This window comes from Mauremys mutica, chromosome 8 (assembly GCF_020497125.1).
Source record: "Mauremys mutica isolate MM-2020 ecotype Southern chromosome 8, ASM2049712v1, whole genome shotgun sequence".
Lineage (NCBI taxonomy): Eukaryota > Metazoa > Chordata > Testudines > Geoemydidae > Mauremys > Mauremys mutica.
Genome location: NC_059079.1, coordinates 60,825,889 through 60,842,615, shown reverse-complemented (window position 1 = coordinate 60,842,615; position 16,727 = coordinate 60,825,889). Strand labels below are relative to the sequence as shown.

The following is a 16,727-nucleotide window of genomic DNA, read 5'->3' as shown; positions in this document are numbered from 1 at the left end:
TTTCTATTTCAGACACTAATTTCTATGATCTTTATTGGTTTTAAAAGACTTTTCCTCTTGTCATGGGATCATACTAAGGTTGTTTATCCATATTTACAAATTATGACTGCAACACAAACTAATAACAAAATGCTTGATATATAAATTATCTACCTGCTCAACAGTCTCTTTCATGCCTTACAGTGCACATGTCATTTCACAGACTCCATAGGGCCAAATTATTTGAAGCTCTTTATCATCAGGTCAAATTAAATAGACTATTTATTTATTTTCCATAATAAGTATTTTATTTATTATACTGTTTATGTAAAAAAGATGACATTCACTAGCAAAACAAAATTAAAGAAAATAGACCAAAGTGATCAATTATAATAATTACAAAAATTGCTAATTATACAGCATTTTAAAAAATTCTCTTCTCTTAAAGAGAGAGGCTTACTTTAATAAAATAACAATTAATCACAGGTAAAAACGCCACCCACACACTGAATGAATAATGTAAATATCTGATTGGTAACTAATATAGATAATAAAAAGAAGCCTCGTAGCTAGTGTTACACCCTTGCTACAAAAACCTTATTATATTAAACAACTCAGTTGGAAAATAAATTTTAAAAAAAGCAAAGATGCAGAGATTTTCAAAGCAGTCGAGGGGCTTCAGAAATAAATCTTTCATTCACACTAGTTAGGAAGCCAGATACATATAAAAATGTAGACTTTGTAGAAGAGAAAACACATGAGAAGAAAAAGAAAGATAAATAAGCCCAAAGATTTACCTGACTGGTTTCCATTCTGTTTTCTAATAACTGAAATCATCCCAAACTTTTGTAGACTTAGGTAAAGAGTCAATTGGTGAGTGATGTCCTTGAAAAAGGCAATAGACTCACTCAAAGAAACAGTGTAACCAAGTTGGATTCAGTTGTATTCAAAGCAGAATGTGGTCAGCTCATATTGTAGCTACAATAACCCACTCCTTTTGGAGCCCAAGATGTGTTTTTTGTTTCACTAAGATCAGAACTAAACTTAAACGCGCACGCACACACAACTCATATTCAAAACATCATCCCACACAGGAAAATAAAATTGTTAGGAGCATCTCTCTACAGGAAATGGTGTTGGAAATAGCAGCACAGCCTCAGTGCAGAAAGTCAAGATGAGAAATTCAGTCATTTACATTAAATTAAGTTTATGGAAACTCTAAAATAAGTAGCCATGTGGATTGAAGAAACAAGTTGAGTGCCCCACTAGACTGGATAAAATGAGTAAATGTATAATAGGAAGCAAATGGCTGGGCGATGGACTAGAATATTAGAGAACTGAATAGATATTTTCCATTTCTAGATTCTGTGAAACTTGGGCACAGTGGATATTGGGTATTTTGTGGGGTGCCAGTGAATATAGAAAACCATCATGAATGAGTTCTGCTTTTCACTGCTGCTGGTGTCTATTTAAGCACTTTCATTGGTGGCAATATCAATAACACAAAATGGGCCAGATTCTGCTCTCATTTACACTAAGAGCATGGCTACACTTGCAGATGTAGAGCGCTTTGCGTTAAACCAGCTTTCATATAGCGCAGTAGGGAAAGCACTGTAGTCTGTCCACACTGACAGCGCACTAGCGTGGCCACATTAGCAGCTCTTGCAACGGCTACAGAGAGCAGTGCATTGTGGATCCCAGCATGCAAGTGGCTGCAATGTGCTTTTCAAATGGGGGGTTGGGTGGAGTGTGACAGGGAGTGTGTTGTGTGTATGTGAGGGGAGAGAGAGTGGGTTTTTGGGGGGCTGAGAGCATGTCAGCATGCTGTCTTGTAAGTTCAGACAGCAGCAGACCTCCTCCTCCCCCCGCCTCTCTCTCTCACACACAGTATTCCACAGTAATGATTGCTTTGTCTCAGAGCAGCTAAGCATGCTGGCTGTCAAACGGAGCTTTCAAAGGGCATATCCAGAACAATGACAAGAGTGGCCACTTGACTTAAGGGGATTATGGGACGTTTCCAGGGGCTGATCAGAGCCCAGTAATGCACAACTTCTTTCACACTGACGCTGGGCTGCTCCAGCGAGGGCGGATCAAGTGTTATTCCACTCGCAGAGGTGGAGTACCAAGAGCGTTCTAGCTGTGGAGTCAGAGCACTCTATGTGCCTTGCCAGTGTGGACGGGTAGTGAGGTAGTGCACCCGGGGCTCCTTTAATGCGCTGTAACTCTCAAGTGTAGCCAAGCGATAAATTGGGAACAACTTAACTGATTGCAATGGCATTACTTCAGATCTACTCCAGCGTAACTGGGAACAGGATTTTGCCATGTACCACTGAGGATGCACCCCTTTCCTATCTGCAAGCTGCTATTGCACATCACCCTGCTTCAGAGCTATTGAACTCTTAGAGTCTTAATACAGCAAATAATTTTATAGCCAATGTATGTGTTATGGACACTAAGGTGGAGCTAATGGTGGCTACTCATACCTGATAGCATATGAGTCTCCTGAACCCAACCCCGATGTTCCCAGGTTCAGTTAGCCAGGGATGGAATTACTACTTTGCACAATATTGGTTGCAACATACTTGGAAAATGTTTGGCCACTTCCCCTTAGTTAGCCCAGAAAACAGCCTCTTCAAGGAGCCAATCCCCACCACCTTCCTCAAGAAATGTCCCTTGACCTTGATGTTCAGACCTCTCTGTGACCTTCCCTTTCTCAGCAAAGAAGTTTAGAAGCAGCCTTCTCTCACCTCTCCAATAACCACAATATCCTTGGCACTTTCATTCTGGCCTTATCACAGAAACTGCTCTTCTTTGGGAATAGCACAGCACTATGGAGTCCCACAAGGTTCAATTCTCAGCCCTCTGGTCTTTCTCCTATTTCATGGACATTTTTCCTCTGCCTTTAATTTGAGCTAACACTGCTAACTTTTACAGTATGCACATATTCACCACCTCACTGCCTGTCTTGACTACTGTGTCTCAACTTCCTTTAGCTATATGTCTCAAAAGACTGATGTACTTCCTTTGAGGGAAAGGACCATCCTCAAAAATTACTCCATATCCTTGGTTTCTCTCCTGGATGACTTCACTGTCTGCAATGTTGGAGTTACCCTTCACTCTGGACTCTCCTTCTCCCAGGCTTCCTATGTTGTCTGTGAATCTCCCCATCTCCAACTTAGCAGCATTGTCCCTGCATATGTCCCTCTCAGTCTCACCTCTGCTGAAATCAACATCTGTGGTTACATCATCCCCTGCCTTGATTATAGTAGTTTCCATCCCTGCAGTGTTCCCATGCTTTAACTAACTCATGCATGTACGGAACGCTGCTCACTACCTTCTCGCCTATAAAAAGACATGAAGCCATATCACCTACATCTTCAAACAACATCCCTGTTTTCTTTCCACTTCAGGATCTGGTTGAAAATTAACCGCTTTGTTTTAAAAACCCTTCATACATTTGCTGCATAGACTTTAGGCCAGATCCTCTGCTGGTGTAGATCATTATAGTTCCAGCAACGTCAGTCAGGCCATGACAATTTACACCAGCCAAGCAGCTGGCTCTTTTTCTCTCCCTTCCCCTTTCTGTTCATCCCACTTCCCTAGCGCCAGCATCCTCCCTGCCTCCTATTACAATATCACCATTATTGGTCCAAGACCCTTCTCCTTTGCATTTCCTGCCATCTGGAAAAACCTTCGTGCATCTCTCCACTTTCCTGACTGTGCATCTATTTTCATCTGAAAATGTCTCTCTTTGACCGCAATTATTTTATTTTAAAATCTAGAATTTAATGTATGGAGTGTTTTGGGGTACAATTAGTATGTCAAGCACTATTCCAAGATAAGGTGTGTTATATTTTACAGAGTACAGAGAAGTTATGTCATTTCCTTCCAGGTCACAAAGCGAGTCAGTGACAGAAATAGGAATAGAACCCAGGAGTACTGATCCTTATGGGTATGGTTTAAGAACTAGTTAAATGAGACTTAAATTATTCTTTCATTTCATTAGGGTTGGCAGAGCATGATGTGAGCTGGGGAGGCAGTTTGTCCAGATTCTGCTGACACTATATCTGGATCAATTGATAAACTCTTGCTCTCGGAGGCACTGAAAGTTGCCAAATTCTTTTTTTTAAAAATTAATTAATTAAAAACCAAAAATGTTCTAGTTCGAGGAGTTTGCTACCTTTGGAGAAGATGCAGATATTTGAGTTGGTGTTAGGAACCATCCAGCTGGATCAGTGACTTTTATCTAACATTTGTATTGTGCTAGCACCTACAGGCCTGAAGCTATTTGGGCCCCATTGTGATAGGCACTGTACAAACATATTGTAAATTCTAGTCCCTTCCCTGAAGAGCTTTCAATCTAAAATGGTTAGGAAAGTACAGCTACCTTATTAACAGCCTATCAAGTGGCTTTGTGGTTTAGGTACATCAGCCTTGCATAGGAGGCTGTGGGTTTAAATCCTATGAAAGCACTCACAGTAGATGTTAAAACTATGGTACCTTTTAAATGTTTGCTTAGATAGTCAATTCCATGGGGCAAGGACCTATTTTGTTTTATGCTTGTATGGTGTCTAGCATGAAGGAGCTGGGGCGATTAAGTGGCACTGCAGTACAAGTAATATATACAACAGCCAGTTAACTTGAAGAAATACTGTTGTCCAGATCAGCAAATTGCAAAATTCAGTACACTAAAATACACAGGCATAGACATTAGGAATGGAAAAGACGTACAGGATTAGATCATCTTATCCTTCCCATGAGAATACTGTCTGTTCTCTACAGTGTCTTATTATCTAGTGTTTTACTAAGTTGAGGTTTAAATGTCAGAAGCAATGTATCTTCCACCACTTTCCTTAGGAGATTATTCCATAGTCTAATAGATCTGACTGTTAGATTGAATACCAGGACATTTTTTTCCTAAACCTTTCCTTTGCTCAGTTTCACCCTATTAGTTCCAGTTACATGATCTTATACATATGACATAATGTCCTCAATGAAGGATTGGTTACATCCACCCACTTTTTCTTAAACAGCAGGGGAAAATCTCTTTATTACATGATGTTGAAGCCAGAAGTACTGTTATCCTCTTTCATTACACTTGACAGAAGTGCTATGTTCAGGAGTTTTTTCCTTGAGTGATCTGCTTGCCCAGGAAAATCTGAGATCAATTTGCGGTGCTCAAGAGAGCCTAATTAGTAGAGACATCATGTTACAACACAGAATGGCATGCGATACCCAGAGATGAAAAAAGGGCTGTGTGTACGTGTGTGAGTATCCGTGTGTGGGTTTTTCATTTCCAGGGCTTTGAAAATAAACCCTGTAAAACAAGGTTCTGGACACTCTGTCTGTGGCCTATGGTGAGATTCTGTGGATCTCAAGTACTATGTTGGTTCAAAGCCTTGAGACAAGGACAACCCTTATTACTTGATATGTTTCAGAAGGCTAAAGAGAGATGAAGGTAGTTAATTTCTGTGGCTCTTTGCCTAAGAAAGTGGAGGTTTGGAAATGGAATAGCAGATGATTGGGGATGGGAGAAGGGATTAAAAGCCACACCTTCCTTGGCTAACAGGTTGTTGCAAAACCTCAGACCAAGGATGAAGAAGTCCTGCGTCAGCAGAATAATGTGCTGAGAGATGAAAAATTAGATAGAGTTTGACAAATGCTGGAAGGAAAAAGATACAGATTGTTTCTCATTTTTAAATTTTCTTTATACATAATAAAGGCTCATGGACTGAATCCTGAAGTCCTTATGCTATTTCACTCACTCTTTCCCCTGGCAAAACTCCTATTAATTTCAGTGAGTGTTCTGCCTGAGCATGTGCTGAGTAAGGTGTTGAGAATTTGGCCCTACATACATTTGTTATTGGTGTTGTTTTGTTTTGTTTTTGTTTTTAGGAGCCAGAGCCTCAAGCTTCTGAATAAGTAGGGTACTCTTCAAGAACCCTGCTTAGGTTATAAGCCAACGAGGCTCTAAAGGACAACTCCATATGCCATGATTTCAGGCTCTGGATAGTCAAAGTGAGGATCTGTAATGTCATGGGGAGATCTCATCCGTTTTCCTAGGCAGGATTTGGGACATGAAAAGTAGGTTTGTCCCTGGTACGTGTGTGTATGTTTCTATAACAATCTTCACTCTTAACTACAAGTGCCACCATGATTAAACCTGCCAGAGACTATCTTTCCCGTTGGCATCAGTTAGTTTGTCGGACCTGTTGTTACTCAATCTAACAATGAGGTTACCTGGTATGGTTCCTGGATTAACTTTTGCAGTGACTATAAAGCAAATCTGACATCCAGTTAAATCAAGCACTTCAAATCCTTAACGAGACCTCAAAACTCAGGATGGCACCATGTCATCATACAGTAGTTTAAAATATAATGTGAGGTAACACCTTGACTTCCCAGGTTTAGGACAATGCAAGGGTCAAAATGTGCAACATCTTAGAAGAAGCAGAATTAATTTTCCAAGGGCATGCAGAAATTGAGTCCTATTCTTTATTTCACAGTGGCCAATAACATGATTTAGACTGGAAAGGAGTCTTTGGAGTAATAGACTGGATGGCTAAGGAATTGGTGATACAAGGCCTTGAACCTTTAGATCATAGAATCATAGACTATCTGGGTTGGAAGGGACCTTAGGAGGTCATTTAGTCCAACCCCCTGCTCATCTCCAACTAAATCATCCCAGCCAGGATGTCAAGCCTGACCTTAAAAATCTTTAAGGAAGGAGATTCCACCACCTCCCTAGGTAACCCATTCCAGTGCTTCATCACCCTCCTAGTGAAAAAGTTTTTTCCTAATATCCAACCTAAACCTCCCCTACTGCAACTTGAGACCATTACTCCTTGTTCTATCATCAGCTACCACTGAGAACAGTCTAGATCCATCCTCTTTGGAACCCCCTTTCAGGTAGTTGAAAGCAGCTATCAAATCCCCCCTCATTCTTCTCTTCTGCAGACTAAACAAGCCCAGTTTCCTGGTTCAAATATCACCCAGGCTGATGGTAACCAAAATCATGAGCAGTTGATAGTCATTCAGTGACACATATGAAATGAGCTGATGTCTGAATCCAGTTCATAATGTACAAGTGTCCTCATCACAGTTAGTGCCCTTGCCTGCATGCCCAACATGGAGGCTGTGCTTCCTCTCTCTCTTAGAAGAGGGACTTCCAGGTCAGGGTGCAGGCACACAGACAGGGCATTATGTGAAAGTCTTGCCCTGGCATTGTCCGCACTGAACTTGTTGTGTGGCGAGAACTATTCAGCCTCCCAGGTTGTGAGCCTGGTACCTTACACCAGCACCAAATTCACTGTACGATAAATAAAAATATTGTACATTTGTATGGTGCAGTTCGTCCCAAAGGATCCCACAATATTTTCCAATTAACAAACAGCTATGTAAACTATATGCAGTGAAACCTATGCAAGACACCACCTGTATTAGCCAACCTCTTTTCATAAGAGGCTGCCCCAAGATATTAGCCTGAATGTTCCAAGAACAATTCTGCTACAGACTTTACTGGAAAATCACCTCTGTTAAGGAGCTGATTTTTGTCAGTCTCTTGAATGGCTGCCTTAAAGCATGTTTCACTGTATAGGGTTTACTCCATCCACCACTGACATGCAGCAATATCTGGGGTGAACTATATTTAACAGCACACTGCAACAGTGTACAGCAGCTTAATGTAATAAGTGAGAGACAAATACTATATCCATTTAAACTGCAGGGGAATTTAGTTAGGCCTAATGTCAGGTAGGGCCAACACCTTTATTTGTAATAAAATTGCAACAGGTAGTTAATAATCATGATAATCAGGACTATGGTTTTAAGTCTCATCTGAAAGATGTCATCTTGCAGAGCACAGTGCCTGCTAATGATGGGTCAGGACTCTAATTCAGTACTGACTCATAAGGAAGAGTGTCGCCTATTGAGTCAACACAATTACCATTTTCTGTAACACCTTAAAAACAATGAGGAGTCCTTGTAGTCTCTAAGGTGCCACAAGGACTCCTCGTTGTTTTTGCTGATACAGACTAACATGGCTACCGCTCTGAAACATATCGCCCTAGGTATTCTTTGTATATGTCTTATCCAAATACTGACCAACCTGTCACTGATGAACTTGTGAGCTTACAGCACCAGATAGCATCATAGCAGGCTAGGGTTTCTTATGGTTTTATGGTAGAATTTTTTTCATCATTTTTTTTTCTCCTTGAAACCAGCTTCACTGTTTTTATAGGATCAGCCTTCCCTCTGAAGAACTACCAGATGAGTGTCTGGAGTTGGCTTACTTTCCCTCCGGGGATGTTACTGTACCTTGCTCTTCAAACAGCTGCTGTTCAGTTCCCCACTGAACTTCACAACTGTACCAGCAATGGTCAGAAAATCTCCTTCAGCCACTCATACAAGATTGACCTACCCAAATCATCCCAGATCAAGGTGGAGGCGGACCCGTTGCCGCTCAAAGACGACAGTCATGTGCTGCTTGCTGCTGGGGATGCGGACGAAGAGGAGGAGCAGAATATCATATTCAGGCACAACATCCGAGTTCAGACACCGAGAGGTGACTGTGAAGCTTTGGGACACATCAAAGATCTGCTGGAAAGGATGGAAAAGATGGAGAAAGAAATGATGGTACTCAAGGAGGCCTGCAGTATACAGAGGTGCTGTGGGGGAGTCCAAGGTGTGCAACATACTGTAATTTATTTGTTTTGTAGTGTGTTCTCTCTAACTCCAGTAGCTTTAATTGTATGTCCCTCTCTGTGCTGTGCTATTCCCTACTGGAAAAGTCCTGGTCAGGCTGAAGCCCAGGTTTTTTACACTGGGGCATGGAAGTCTGAGGCATATGGAAAGAGGGTTTAATGGGAGCAATTAGTTTCCTGAGTTTGAGGTGGGGAATCCTGGAGTTCCTGACACACAGACATCCAAAGTCCATTGAAGCCAATGGAAAAACTCCCATTGACTTCACTGGGCTTTGGGGGGAGCTCAGGAATTCTAGTGTTTATGAGGTGATGAAGTGCTTGGTTTGCTGTGCTCCCCAGTGGTGATGGACAGGGGTAGGGGTGATTTCAACGGTCCTCACAATGGCAAGGAGCTCAGACTCAGCAGCGGAATGTGGAATTCTGGGGTTTCTGGATGTGGTTGGGCTTGGATTAAACTCCTACAGATCCAAGATAACTTGATTTCCTGGTCTTGAGGAAGTGGAACTCTGGAATCTCCAAGGTGGGGTGGGGCTCAGGTTCCTGGACTTGGTGGGGAAAGCTGACGTTCCCAAAATGTGCTAACACGTGTCTTTCAGCTTTGAGAGGAATTCTGGAGTGTCTGAGAAGTCAGGGCCCGGAGTTCTTGAGCTTGGGAGAGGAGACATTCTGGAATTCCACATCAGCAGGAGGTGTGGTTGTAGAATTCCTAGGTTTTTTGTTTTGTTTCCAGTCCCAGAATTTTTCATTTTAAAGGAAAATGTTGAGAATTTGTTTGTTTTTCTTTGATAGCTAACTATCCAAAACAAAGAAGAATGCTCAGGTGATGGTCTCATATGATACTAGTGGGTGCAGCTATAATCAGTCCATTTAGTTTCTCTTTCCTACCAGCGGTTTTGAATAGACCTTCTCTATATCTGTCTATGGCTCTATTTCTAATGCTGTTTTGTCTGCCTCTTTCTCTCCTTCATGCTACTTGCTGATGTCGGCTCTGGGTCCCCAACTGGACAGGTGTCTCGAATTGCAGTGGCCATGGAACTTTAATCCAAGAGATCTGTGGATGTGACTGCGATGAAGGCTGGGAGGGCAGCGATTGCTCCCGCCCCAGCTGCCCCAACAATTGCAACGGCCATGGACGCTGCGTTGATGGCAAATGCATCTGCAGCAAACCCTACGTTGGTGAAGACTGCAGTCAGGAGCTGTGCCCTAAGAACTGCAGTGGCAATGGGATCTGCAACAATGGTGTGTGCCAGTGCTATGAGGAGTTCATGGGAGATGACTGCAGTGAGAAGAGATGCCCCAACGACTGCAGTGGCAACGGTTTCTGTGACAGTGGAGAGTGCTACTGCCACGATGGTTTCATTGGGCTTGACTGCTCCCAGGGTGAGAAGCACCTTCCTTTTATTCCTTCCCTATGTCTTTTATCCTGGCGTGGCCCCTGTATCCTCCTTCCTTCCTGCCCATTGTAGCATTTGTTTGGTTCCTTCTGCAGCTAACCCCACCCAATATTCATTAGCTGGAGAGGATGCTATCCCCAGCCCATAGCCAAAGGCTGGATATGGAGGCTTATAACCAGGGAGGAATGCTAACCAAGCCTATAGATCGCTCCTGGGAATAAAGGCAAGGGGGTCAGCCAGGTCTGCCTGCCTGCCTGCTGCAGTCTGTATTGGTTGTGAGTAAGCCAGAGGATTCAGTACAAGCTGTGAACAATGGTATATCAAAACCTTCAATAATCTACTCTAGGCTGAGGCAGTTAGGAATTTAGGATTGGAAGGCACCTTGTAGGTCATAAAGTCCAGTCTGCTGCTGTCTCAGGCAATGTCATCATATAATCCTGTTCATAAACTGATCAAGCTCTGTCTTAAATCTAGATAGGTTGTTTGCTCCAACTGCTGCTGTTGGAAACTCCCATTCAAGAAGCTATTTCTTGTCCTGTATCTGCACCAGGCAGTGGGGGTTGACTGATTAGACCTGAGTGAGCTGACCCTGCTCTCTGCCCAGAGATTCCAACTGGACTGGGCCAGAAGCAGAACCTCCTTAGTTTAAAGACCCTATCGGTGGGGCTCCTTGCTGCAGGATGTCTGCTAAAGTCCTTCTGTAGCTGTACTCAAGGCTCAGTGCATGGCCTTGCTCTTTGGGTCATTAACCTTAGCCTGCATTTGTCTGGTTTTACACAGAATGACAAAGCTGAAAACAGTTTCCATAATCCCCTTCCTTGTGCAGGTCTGCCTTCACTGGAGGGTGTCTACTAGGGAAGGTTTTATGTTGCTGTTGTTTCTCCAAATGTATCTATTAAGTTGAATCTGTAGTCTGAGATTTTCAAAGGGGCTAAGGTAGTTAGGTGCTCAAATCCCACTGACTTTCAGTAGGAGTTGGGCACCTCATTCCAATAGGTCTCCTCTGAAATCTCAGCCTCAGTCTCATTCAAGGTCTTTTAGCACAAAAAGTGCCATAGGAGCCCTAATCAAGTAGTGAGTGAATCCCTCTCTGGACAACCAGCTCAACCCCAGTTGCCAGTTTGAGGCCTTGCTACCATTACTACTTCCCATCCTTGAAAAGCCTTAATGCCCATAAAAATGGCTCAGTGGCCTAGTCATCCAGTTTGAAATATCTTTAAAATCCTTCTAACTGCAAGCTCATATCCCAGCCATGTCAACTCAGCCCTTCAACCTTCTGAGGCAGATTATTGTAAGTGCTCTGGATCAGCATTAAAGCTCTGATCTTGCTCCTCAAAAACTACATGTGCTCATTGGTTCACCTTTTTAAAAAAAAAAAGTGCTAGAGACAAAATTCTCCCCCTATACCAAAACTCTTAACCTTACCCGATTCAACCCCCAGTCTTTCTTTCCAGGTTCTCTATTTCCCTCTCTGTCAATGATCATTCTGTTCTGTCCACAGAAATGAGCAAGGAATGAATGCTGTCAGAGGGGCAGCCAGGTCTGTGAAGGTGGCAGCCAGAATTGTCTCTGGTGTCCCAAGGGGGTTCTGGCCCTGCCTCCCAAGGAGAAGGGTCTGAATGCAACCTGGCTTCCTCCTCCCCATGCTGTTGCTGTTGCTCCAGTAGTAGGATGGACATGTTATAAAATTAATACACCGCTATACAATTCATTTTGTATTGTAATTTACAACTAGATCAGCAAGGTCACAAAAAGGAAAAATATTTTTCCTAAATCCTGTGTGAAACGGTTTATATTTCTGCAGCATCCGTCAAGCTCTCCTCTTCCAATGTCATTAAACTGGCTTTTATATTCTGAGAAAGAGACTTCTGGTTCCTGAAGGATTACTACCGAGTGCCGCTGTGGTACAGTTTTACATCTCTTTGCACACAACAAGACATATTTAATAATTTGTTGTCATTATTACTGGCATATCTGAGCAACTAGAATGTAACTACTCCCCAAAGTGTACAATTATTTGCACTCATTAATTTTTTTTTTCATTTATGATCAGTAAGAAGCTATGGAGGGAAGTAGATGGTAAACCTCAGGTACTGACTTGTGCTCTTTTTGAACATCATCTCATCACTCTATAGAGCACTTTGGGATACCTTAAATAAATCTCAGAGTGGTAGCCATGTTAGTCTGTTATCAGCAAAAAGAACGAGGAGGACTTGTGGCACCTTAGAGACTAACACATTTATTTGAGCATGCCCAAATAAATGTGTTAGTCTCTAAGGTGCCACAAGTCCTCCTCGTTAAATAAATGTAGCACCTGATTAAAACCAAATTTTTCTATCAAGTTATTGCCTTTGCTTGAAAAATCATTGTGTTGGAGCAGAAGCAATAGGAACGGTGGAAAGTGGAGGGGGCTTTAAAGAATGAGAAGATGAGACTTTCCAATGGGGCCAGGATTCCTAACAGGCAGATATGTGAGCTTTCAACCCAGCAGTGAATTTAGAAACATGTTGCTGGTTTCCTGCTTGCTTAGGCCATAGGGCCTTAATCTATTTCCTGAGAAGCAACTGGCTAATGGAGAGAGATTTATAATAGTAATTAGAACACAAGATGGACTCTTGGCATCTAGTCACTCAAACCCCATCCGTCCTCATACTTCCCTCAGCACTTAGTATTGTTTATGTAAAGAATCCTTGCACTGCATACAGTGCAAGTTTGTTTGTTACCAAAGAGGAGGGAAAGGAGGAGGATTTTCAGTGGTTTCTAAGTAAGTGTCCAAAATGCAACATTTGTTTACCTTTCTTGTTTTCATCATGCCATTTCCCTGGACAAATGACTGCAATTTATTGATCAGGCCCAGAAGGGCTTTTGTTTGTCACATCTGCCTGGGTGAATGGCTCTAGCTGATCTCAGAATTTGTATTGTTTGTATTGTTTCTGGATGAGATGGCAGGTGAGGCAGAGAGGTAACACAGTGGTTCAGGATCAAATGTTGCGAGAAGCATTAAGGCCCGTTTTTGCTGCCGCTCGAATTCTGTGATGAAATCATTCCCCAGCTGTAGTTAAACTTTGCAGTACTATTGCAGAGTTACTGCTTTGGGTGCCAGTGAAAATGTAGGCCACAGATTGCAACACCAGAACACTGGCTTTAGAGGATAAGCTGCTACCAGCTATCTCCAGTGTGGAACACTGAGATGTGCTGCCCTTCCTAGAGTTCTGTTCCTGATCCCAGATCTACAGGACAGTCTTGATCTTCCTGGGTCTATACTATGTCTTACAAGCCTCTTTGACTAGGCAATTAGAGGGTCCTGCACTTATTCTGGATGTTGTAACATCAGTATAGAATTATTTAATGCCACAGAACAAGAATGATGAAATGGCAACTGCACTCGTCCAGCCAAGCAAGGAGGAGCGTCTTTCCTCGACAGACCTGGTACCATGGGTGACACTGAGAGTTTTAAAGAGGTTGTTTCTTGGCATTCTTTTGATGATTGACATGTCTGCTACAACGTGGTGCTAAGTATACCTAGTTTATTGCAGTGCTGAGTGTTCGCAATTCCCATTGGCCACTGCAACTATACCTCTTTGTGAATAAGCAGAGGACTTCAGCCTCCAGGGTTGTCTATCTAGGCCTGTTCACCAGCAGTTCATTCATTGTACAAATGCAAAATATGGGCCTGATCCAAAACCCATTGAAGTAAATGGAAAAACTCTCATTGACTTCAGTGGACTTTGGACTATGCCCCAAGATGAGATATCAGTCTTATAATTTCTTCTCCTTTTTTCCTGTAGTGATTGCTCCTCAGAATGTGCAGCTGCTGAAGACCACGGAAGATTCTTTGACCTTCAGCTGGGATCAGGTGCTCAATGTGGATTACTACCTCCTCAGCTATTATCCAACAGGGCACGAGGCCTCTGCAGTACAAGTCCGAGTGCCAAAAGGACAGCTCAGCTATGAGATCCCGGGCCTTCGCCCCAGCACAAAGTATCAGATCACACTTCGTTATGTGAAGAAGGGGATTTCCAGTAACCCAGAACACCTACAAGCAAGGACAGGTGGGAGCACTAGAAAGTCCCTTTCCTCCAAAAAAGGATTTGCTGGTCTTCAAAGTCAGGTTCAAACTATAGGGAGAGCAAACTGCTAGGCTTTGAGGGTGTATGGCACTACACTCAACTTCCTGTCTGAGCTTTTGGAAAGGCCCATTCTATAAGCCTTTCTTCTCCCATTTAAAGATGTTTTTCCCAAAAGGTTTTTTGGGATGAATTTCCCACCCCCCCCAAAGTCCCAGCTGTTGTTCCCTGCTTCTGAATTCAAGGGAGTTCACAGTGCTGGGACCAGTTTACTCTCTGACTCCAGGAAGCAGGAATGTTTCACTGTCACGACCGTGAGTGCCTCATGACCGTGAGTGCCTACCTCAGGGCAGACACCCCAAATTGATGGTATGTTCTAGAATTAGATTTCATTGACCTAGTAACAAATGTGAACTCCTGGATCACTATACCAGTCTTACCAGGGAGTCACAGACAGTCCCCTTTGACTCTCCCGTCTATCTTGCTACTCAGGAAATCTGGACTTGGTGATAAATGGTCACTTACACCAAAAATCATGGAATCTTCAGTTTGCTCCCAGTCCCAAGAGACCAGTCTCTTATCCCCGATCAATTTGCATCTTAGATCTCACGCCAAAGACAATGCCTGTAGCCAATCCTGTAATAAATTAACTAAAGTTTTATAACTAGGAAAAAGAAATGAGAGAATTATTTACAGGTGAAAGCAAGCAAAGACGCATATGAGTTACTATCTATGGTTCCTAAAGATGATAGAGATGTAGTAATCTGTCAATTCAATGCGTCTTTCAGGGCAGACCCAGGGGTAAACCCTGGGGATTTTTGCCTTAGTTTAGGTTTCAGAGTGGTAGCCGTGTTAGTCTGTATCAGCAAAAACAACGGAGTCCTTGTGGCACCTTAGAGACTAACAAATTTATTTGGGCATAAGCTTTTGTGGGCTAAAACCCACTTCATCAGCTGCATGGAGTGGAAAATACTGAGGCAGGTGTAAATACACAGCACATGAAAAGATGGGAGTTGCCTTACCAAGTAGGGGGTCAGTGCTAACGAGCCAATTCAATTATAGCTATAGAATAGCCCACTTCCACCTTAATTGAATTGGCTCGTTAGCACTGACCCTCTACTTGGTAAAGCAACTCCCATCTTTTCATGTGCTGTGTATTTACACCTGCCTCTGTATTTTCCACTCCATGCATCTGATGAAGTGGGTTTTAGCCCATGAAAGCGTATGCCGAAATAAATTTGTTAGTCTCTAAGGTGCCACAAGGACTCCTCATTGTTTTTGCCTTAGTTTAGTGTCTTTGACCCTGTGAAAGTTCAAACAGCAAAGAAGTAACAATTTTCTCGTGATCCTGTTTTATATTTTACATTTCGCCTTGTAGTCCAAGAGAAGAGCTCCATTGCACATGGCATTTCCAAGGCGTGATAGGCCCATTTACCAATTCTTTGTACTCTGATATTCATTAATGGCCTGTTTAATCTTGAGGATTCCTGTGCCTGGGTTCACAAGTTCAGAGCAAACATTTTCAAAGTTATAAAGTGAAACTTAATTATTTCCTGATAGCATGGAATATTGATATTACAAGTGTGATTAATGCAGCAATTTACAAGCTTTCCATAGAGTCTAAACACTCAATACATTCTTATAAGGCTGCTACCTATTTTGAACAAAATTAACATAAGATGAGCTGATTTGGTTTCCAGCTTCGAGTTTGTCAGCTCTTAACTAACACTTATGACCTTGGCCAGATCTGGCACTTGGTTTACCACCATCACAGACACATCTCGCTCCTCACCCCCCTCCTTCTGTCACCTTCATTGTCTTCCTGACAATCTCAAATGCCTTGCTGGCCTTCAGAATTCTCCATGGACTCTTTCCACCTGACACCTCTGAACCTATATTGACCTATAACTCTGCCCGCTCTCTCCACTCCACCAATCTCTGCCTGAGCTCTCTTGCCTCATATATACTTCCCCATGCCACTCTTTTGATCTTAGCCTTCTCTCTGCTCCCACTCTGCAGTTGGGGGTAGAGGAATTTTGCTTTTTAATTTGTGCCAACCTCTCTCTAAGAAATTGCAGCTCCTTACTCTCTGAGAACCATCCATTTGAATGGACACAGAAGGGTTTCAAAGAAGGAGAATGTAATTACCAGGTGGGATTTGGCTAGGGGATGAGAGGTACTACCTAGACTGTACAGCATGTGATGAAGATCCTGAAAGAGTGCAAGTAGTCAGGACTTCACTTGTGCGTATGGCAATGCCAGGTGCACAGCATTTCCTAACAATCATGCTGGAGTGTTGTAACATTATGGGGGCCATTTAGGGCAAAAATCTGTCTGGGGATTGGTCCTGCTTTGAGCAGGGGGGTGGACTAGATGACCTCCTGAGGTCCCTTCCAATCCTAATATTCTATGATTATGGACTCAAAGGGCAGAGTGCCAGTTTTGAATTGTCAGCCCCACTCCCTGCAGTAGCTGTGTTTTTCCTCAGGCATCTCTGGGCCATACCTGAACTAGACTGACCCTACTTAGGTGATGAGATCTTCACACTGTGCTACCTCAATGCCCTTATTAAAGCCAGTAAAGAG

General features: G+C 42.8%; 1 protein-coding gene across 4 annotated transcripts in view; it reads left to right on the top strand.

Moving 5' to 3' along the window:
• The window catches only part of TNN (tenascin N), a 54,687-nt gene that overhangs the window by 4,681 nt on the left and 33,279 nt on the right, over nucleotides 1-16,727 (top strand). For 3 of the 4 annotated variants that reach the window (XM_045026497.1, XM_045026498.1, XM_045026499.1), the window contains exons 5-8: nucleotides 5,875-6,063; nucleotides 8,219-8,662; nucleotides 9,690-10,061; nucleotides 13,864-14,127. In XM_045026497.1, the coding sequence (XP_044882432.1) occupies nucleotides 6,057-6,063; nucleotides 8,219-8,662; nucleotides 9,690-10,061; nucleotides 13,864-14,127 (1,087 nt within the window). In that variant the 5' untranslated portion in view covers nucleotides 5,875-6,056. Of the gene's footprint in view, nucleotides 1-5,874; nucleotides 6,064-8,201; nucleotides 8,663-9,689; nucleotides 10,062-13,863; nucleotides 14,128-16,727 lie in introns of all 4 variants that reach the window. The other variant, XM_045026500.1, reaches the window with a different exon arrangement.